The 7857-nt window shown below is 41.3% G+C and overlaps 1 protein-coding gene across 1 annotated transcript in view; it reads right to left on the bottom strand.

Moving 5' to 3' along the window:
• Nucleotides 1-5837: 5837 nt before the first annotated feature.
• The window catches only part of LOC139234844 (serine/threonine-protein phosphatase 2A 55 kDa regulatory subunit B gamma isoform), a 327896-nt gene continuing 325876 nt past the window's right edge, over nt 5838-7857 (bottom strand). The window contains exon 9 of the mRNA XM_070865591.1: nt 5838-7511. Within this exon, the coding sequence (XP_070721692.1) occupies nt 7220-7511 (292 nt within the window). The 3' untranslated portion in view covers nt 5838-7219. The remainder of the gene's footprint in view (nt 7512-7857) is intronic.

Genomic DNA, 7857 nt, shown 5'->3' with positions numbered 1-7857 from the left:
GAAGACCAAAGCCATTGTTTTCAGTCTCCGCCACAAACTCCATTTGCTGACTCCATCCCTCTCGTCACATTCTGTCTGAGGCTGAACCACACGGTTCGCAACCTTGGTGTCAAATTTGATCCTGAAATGAGCTTTCGACCACATATCTGCTATGTAAGACTGCCTATTTCCACCTCTGTAATAGCGCCCGTCTCCGCCCTTGCCTCAACTCATCCACTGCAGAAACCCTCATCCATGCCTTTATTACCTCTAGACTTGACTATTCCAACACACTCCTAGCTGGTCTCCTACATTCTACCCTACGTAAACTGGTCATACAAACTCTACTGCTTGTGTCCTAACTCGCAACAAGTCCCATTCACCCATCACTCGTGCTCGCTGCCCTACATTGGTTCCCGGTTAAGTAATGCCTCAATTTCAAAATTCCCATCCTTGTTTTCAAATTTCTCTATTGCATTGCCCATCCCTTTCTGTAACACCCCACCCCACCCCACCCCACATGTCTGCACTCCTCTAATTCTGCTCTCTTGAGCTTCCCTGATTAAAATCGCTCAACCATCGGTGGCCCGTCCTTCTGTTGCCTCGGCTCTAAGCTCTAGAATTCCCTGCCTAAATCTCTCCACTTCTCCACCTCCCTTTCCTCCTTTCAGATGCTCATTAAAACCTACTTCTTTGACCAAGCTTTTGGTCACCTGTCCTAATTTATCCTTATTTGGCTTAGTGTCAAATTTGTTGTCTCATTATACTCCTGTGAAGCAGCTTGGGATGCTTGACTCAATTAAAGGAGCTATATAAATACAAGTTGTTGTTATAGTAATCTGACTGTGGCATTTCTGTGTGGAATTGAGTGAATAACTGGCAATTGATGATAGGTCTAATTGCACCAAGATCAGTTGCTCGCGTAGGACTGGGACCAACATCGATTGCTATTGACATATTAGGATAAAAGATGCCATCACTGTATGACTAGATAGCAATTACTTGTCTGAAATAGAGTATGATTATACTTGTCTTCCCACTTGATGTTACCGTTAGTTGTTAGTTCTCATAAAATGAATCTCTATTTGTAACCAAATTGGCAATACAACAGGAACAGGCCCAACTGACAGCAAATTACTGATATGTGATTTGGAGCTGTAGCATTCTGGATTATGTTAGCATTCTTGGAGTCGAGTAGCATTCCCTGCTTTATGAACACTAGGGCAAAATATTCTAGGCATTCCTTACCAAGATCACACTTCTATGTGAACATAAGACGATTTTTCTGTGAAGAACTCCGTAAAGATACATATTGGAGAAGATTTTCAAGTTGGGCCCAAAACAGGTGCAATATTGGCAGTGCCCACTGTCAGGTGGCCTGAACCATTTTCAGGTTTGGGCCTCATTGAAAATTTACAGTCGAACTGCAGGGGCCAAATGGGCACAGAATATTCCTCCTCGACCCATAAAAATATATATATTTTTGAAAAACTTACCTTTCTTGAGCAGCCTCCAGCGGTTCCTTTAAGGACCATTGGCTAGGTGGCTTCATGCCTCGAAAAACTCAGACTAGCCTGCATTGTGCAGACACCACCCATTCCTCCATGGGGACAGCAATTGGGGTTGGAACTTTATTTACATAAACATATCTATATTAATGACTTGGATGAAGGGACCGAGAGCACTGTTGCCAAATTTGCTGATGATACAAAGATAGGTGGGAAAGCAAGTTGTGAGGAGGACACAAGGGGGCCAAAATTCAGCCTCCCGATAAGGCCTCTAGCTGGCTGAAAGTGGCGGCTATGGGCGGCGCCGAATGGCCACCGACTTGCGGCAGCCTGGCCGACACTCGCTAAATTCACTTTGAGGCTTTTTGCTGCAGTGTAATGATCCACCCCACTCCTGCAGATGTGTCTTAAAGACTTCAGCAGAGCACACACTGCAACAGAGCTGCCCCAGGAGGGAAATTCACCTGCTGAAGTCTCCTGGCCACCGCTCGGTGCCCCCGACAGCTTTTTGTGTCGGTGCACTCCTTGTTGGGCCTTGTTGGTTGGGGATGCGGCCGCCCTTAAAGGGGAGGTGGCGCTGCCGGCTACGCGTTTTATTTTTTTTGTTGGCCAATTGCCAGGTCATGACCTAGGTTCGGCCGAGCCGCCAACAGGCAGCCTAGCACCCCTCTTGGTTGCCAGGCTGCTGGCCCTGCCGAAAACCTCCCTGGTGGCCCAGTGGACCTAACTAAAAAAGATGTAGAGCTCACAGTGGCTCTCCCCTTTAACTGAAGGGGAGGGACGTGTTGACACGCCGCTGATGATTGACAGCGGCGGAGACTATGTCCTGCCCCCACTTCTACCCCGCTAGTGACGCCCACTCTGCTCCGCCCCCACGATGAGGCATTTCTGCTCCACTTGGAAATAAAAGTTCAAGGAGCTGAATTTCTCCGGATAGGCTGCCACATCCATTGCGACAGCCAGAAGACTTCAGAAGCAGTAGGTCCATGCCGTTTCAGGCAGAGGTGAATTTCGGCCCCAAGTACTCTGCAAAGGGATATAGAAAGGTTAAGTGAGTGGGCATTTAACTTAAATATTGCATATTTTAATAGCCTCCCATCTGGTTCGGCTGGGAATGATGGGTGTCCATTTAAAGGCCTGCCTGAAAATTGAAACCGGCGAGCACATGGGTGCTCAAGGCTCCCACCTGATTTTGAACCGTATTACCAAAGATAGACTAATGAGACAACCAGACTTTCTCTTAACAAGCAATCTCAGTGGATGTGTTGTGAAGAGTCTATGAACAAAAATTACACCATGCACTGGGAAGATGTATTTGAATTAAGTGTGTGTGTGTGTGTGTGTGTGTGTGTGTGTGTGGTCAAGCTTCACGCAAGGTTTAGAATTGGCAACATTAGATTGGGAACTGGATTCATCAATAATATTCTGTGGGCCACGGAAACAAAAATGACTTGGATTAGCACACCTTGAAAATATACCATATTGGCTCATTGCGGATTCCTGAATTGATGGTGCACTGTTCTCGTGAATAAATATGCATCGTCTCGAGCTGCTGTTTTAGTAATTTGTTGAACGCTGTTTTGACTGGCTGAAATTCTGTGAATATGCATTTGGGTCATGCATGTTTTTATACAGGTCTATGGGTGGATGACTGACGGCACTAAGAGAAATGATTTAGTTAGTCACATGCACAACTTTTGCTGTCCTTTGCTGGATAGTCACTAGTATAGAGATAACTTCTACCAATTTTAATACAATTGGAGTTGACCTGGTAGTTGACGCAAGTGTGTGCAGAAAGCATCTACAGATTCATTCTTGTATTGCGCAGCCTTAGAAAATATGATCGATTCATACATTGCATTTTGCTTGGGAGTGAAATGATCAGTTAGGACTTCCCTAGCCTTATCATAATCTGCATTATTTCCAGCATCAAACTGCATGTTCAATATATATGGTAAGTGTTCTACCTATTTGCCAAAGCAAAGCTCTCTTTTTGCATTGTATTGGTATTATCAAAATATGTCATGGTACACTCAACCCTTTCATCCATTTGTCCTACCTGAAGAGACTGAAGTAAAATCTTTGTATAGCTTCAATGAGGATTGGAGGCATCCCAGAACGATATTATTGGTTGAACTGTATTGTTAAATAGATATATGGGATACATTGGATCTGTAGTCATTGACTCATTCCAGACATGCACAGATCTATAGCTTAGCAAAACCTGCATAACCTACAGAAGTTGATCAGTCAAAACCCCTGAACCAAACTTGCCTCAGTCCATTTGTTCCTGAAATACTCATCTATGCTTGTGTCACCCCCAGACTAGTCTATTCCAGTGCTCTACTGGCCAGCCTCCATAAACTACAGTTCATCCAAAACTGCTGGAAACATGTTATCCTGCACCAAATCCCACTCACCCATCAGCATTGGCTCCCAGTCCCCCAACACCTGCAATTTAAAATTCTCATCCTCATATTTAAATCCCTTTGTAGCCTTGCCCCTCCCTATCTCCGTAATCTTCTTCAGCCTCACTCTGACCTCTTGTTCAACCCCACTCCCTTCGCCTCACCATTGGTGGCCTTCATAATTCCCTCCCTAAACCACGCTGCCTCTTTACCTCCTTGAAGATCTCACTCTATGGCTCGGCGACACTTTTTGTCTGATTAGGTTTTTGTGAAATGCCTTGGGATATTTTTCTGTGCTTTATAAACTCAAATTGTTTTATTACCAACTTCCCTGAAATTATCCACGAACTTCATTAATATTCTTGATCTCATCCTTGTTGTTAAAATATCATTTCTGTCTTTATCAACCTGGATTGTTTATTGACAGGGAAAGTCCTTGTTTTTTTTTTTTACAAGTTATACAATTACACCATGGTCTGTGTTCCAATGGAAAACTCCCAGTTTCCCTGCATACATTGTTAGGACCTTTCAGTCCTCAGGAACCATCCCAGACTGAACTATGACATTTTACTTTTAACATTTTATTACACAAATTTATTTTAAAAAAATGACTAATTCTGATTTAAGTCAATATTTCCTTATATTGAAATCATAAATACAACTTGTAATTTTAAATATAAATTTCATAACTTGGGGCTGACATTCACAAAGAAGAAATGGTACAGAATGATAAGGGAGCAGACAACGTTCATCATATACATCGACACAGCTGAAGCAAGGCACATGGGACAGTTTACAGGTTCTCTCAATGGCGAGATATTATTCTTTACAAGTCCAAACTATTCAATAGCACTGGGAGAAGGTTTGATGGAAATACGGATACAAGACAGTACAAGTTCATGCTGTAATAGTTTGTGCAAATTGTCATCAAATGGCATCAGTAGTAAAAGGTCTGATTTTCTGCGTTGCTCATGAGCTTGAAAAGAACATTGTGGCAGTACGTTTTGTACCTCAGGCCGACATAAACAAAGATGCTTTTATGTATGAAACATATGTGCTGAAGGAATGTCAGCCCAAAACAGCAAAGTACACCTTTAGGCAATATTAAAGGATGCAAAGGCTGATATTAGATTTTATTTGAAAACCTGATATTAACAAACCTGATAACCTTTCTGTCTTTGATAAACATTTTTACCAACTTTACATCAGAAGTAAAAAGCATTGGTCAGGTATAGATAAGCAACAGGTCCAATAGACGTCCCTTTTCCCAAGCAAATTTCAAAGTTTGTCCTCAAAGTAGCTAAAGTTGAAGATAGCTCTTGTATATAGGCAGCTCCTGCAGTTTTGCATTTTAATACTCAATACAATTGCCCCAAATTTATACTTTCCTTTTGTTTAGGTCTTTCCCCCAGTAAGTCATCAGCATCAGTGTCTAGCCTACAATTAGGCTGCTCAGGTGATCTCGATAGCCGAGATAAGAGCAACTCTAAAGATGCACTGTATATTCAAACATTTGTTGTGTTTGGACAACACAGATTAATGTTCTAAAACTGTATTGTGCTTAATGAATCAGAGCTAATTTTCCAGGTGAACACTGTTCTTGTATAAATTGGGCTAGAATCTCTCTAAACTCAATGATGGATCAGAGTTTTGGACAAAGACATAGGTGTGGTTAAAATACCGCCCCCCCACCCCAACGCTCTTACGACACATAATTTTGAGTTAATGGGAAATTCAGCAAAAAGTGAGAAAATACAAAAGGTCTTCCAACATTCATCAGTGCAGAAACGATGGATGCAAGAATTAAATAGTGTTCAGACTGTAAAGGCTGCTCTAGCAAACCTTTTTATCCCCTTACTAAATATTTCCACAAAATCAGTAATCTTCAAAACACACAAAACAGGTATTGTCAGCATACATGACAGGTTCTCAAGAGGCAGTGCATCTTCTGATGTTTTATTAAAAGTAGCAACAAAATCAAATCTGTATAACATTACCTTCCTGTTGTCCTCAGCCTCCTTACAAAAAAGCAATTGTTTTATTAGGGATGTTCTAATCCATGATGTGATACATTTTTACAGGTTGTAAAAATTATGCTCAACATTCCAACTACATTTTTAAAGGCAGTCTCAAATTTTGAAATAGGCCATAAACAATTCAGCTCCATAAACGGTTAAAATAGAATCCACCTATTCCTCGATTTGTGCAATTTTCCAGTTCTATTGTTCTGTTTGGCACAGTGATACGAAACTGGGTAGGGCACTGAATTTTATCGGTTCTAGAGAATTATTGATGTCAGGCCTTTCTTTTACAATTTGGAAGATATTCTTTGAGAAAAAAAAAGGATAACCTCTCTGTTTGTTTTCTTTACAATGGCAGTGCTGGGTCTGGACCATTTTCCCACTTTGCAGCCAGTGACCATGTCAAATGGTTTCAGGTGTAAAATTGTTTAGATTCAATGAAAAATTCCCACACCATTATTCTGAAAATCCACTTTCACCCCAACTTCAGAAGAGCGCTCTACTCTGTGCTGTGTCTGTTTTTAACTGTCTTTAATGCCTTTGCCAAGTTACGATCAATTGTGCCAAATTAGATGGCAGTTGTCTTTGTTTTTTGTCAATTCTTTATGGGCTTGGAATGCAAATGCTCAAACCCATTTCGTTTCCAACAATTCTCAACGATCATAAAAGGAAAGATAGATTTTCATCCCATCTATCCAAGCCAGTGGCAAGAGGACTCTTGCTGAACCCACTTGAGTTGTCTAATAATAGGGTAAACCATTGTGAAAAAGCATTGCGTAGATTTGATTAGCGATACATTAAAATTACATTTTGGGCAGGCTGACACAACAAACAAAGACAGTAGCTTTTTTTTTAACCTTTCAGGTGCCTGTTGAAGCTATTTACTGACGCAAAGCCAACTGAATCCACCATAAAGACCGAAAACGAATCAGGAATGAATAGGTAGTCAGATCTCAAGTAACCATTCTATTTAAGTCCTCATGTATAAATTCAGAGATCTTAGGTGAAAAGTTTTAAACAACCAGTAAAATTTCTAAGATGCCTGAACCATAAAAATTTGATTGACTTGAGAAGAGGTGTAACTGTGTAGATGGTAGCCATGTGTGCCCTTCTGTGTTCCACTCTGAAGTGCTGAGCTCACCCCTGGTGACCGACAAAAATCAATTCTTACTGACAAGTGATACACACTAATGAGAGACCACACTCCACAATTCCACTAAGATGAATACAACCTTGTGAAGATCATTGGCAGAAAGGTCAGAAAAAAAGGCCGGTTTATAATTGCACCAAGGTATTTATAAACCTAGTGCATCTCCGAGTTCACTTTATCCTGAAATATGTAGAGATTGTTTGTCGCTGCCACTGCTATTATGTTCTCTGTTGGGTGCCAGGCCATGTGCAGGATCTTCTTGTTAAAGTCTAAGCTATCAACACTAATTTCATCCTTTCTCCTCTTGCCTCCTGTGCAGACTTTGCGTGGTTTAAGCACAGCTCGTGGCTTACTGTTCTCCCTGGATGCTTCCAGTGTGACATCTCGCTTTGTGTTGCGGTCAAACATCCGGAAGAAGTTATTGTAGGCACCGGTCATAATAACACTGCAAAGAAACAGACATTGAAGCTTTAGTCAAGGGAATCACATACTAGATCATTAACTATCATGGTCGCATAAACATGTCAGCTTTCTACAAAGTCAGTCTGAATTATATCCATGAATGCCCATGTTGTCAAAATACCAAGGCAATGGCAAGTTGAATTTTAAAGCAGATGGATTTTCAAACACCGACACATATTTGTCATTTCCTTCAATTTGTATATTTACATTGTGAAAGCGTCTATTTCACATCCAGATACCACTAGATACCCCAAAACAGCAAAAAGAAACTTTACCTTATGGTACCTTCAAGAGTTGAGTACCCCCAACAATCTAAGCTCAAACTTTAA

This window comes from Pristiophorus japonicus, chromosome 2, assembly GCF_044704955.1.
Source record: "Pristiophorus japonicus isolate sPriJap1 chromosome 2, sPriJap1.hap1, whole genome shotgun sequence".
NCBI lineage: Eukaryota > Metazoa > Chordata > Chondrichthyes > Pristiophoridae > Pristiophorus > Pristiophorus japonicus.
This window is presented reverse-complemented; position numbering and strand designations above follow the sequence as displayed.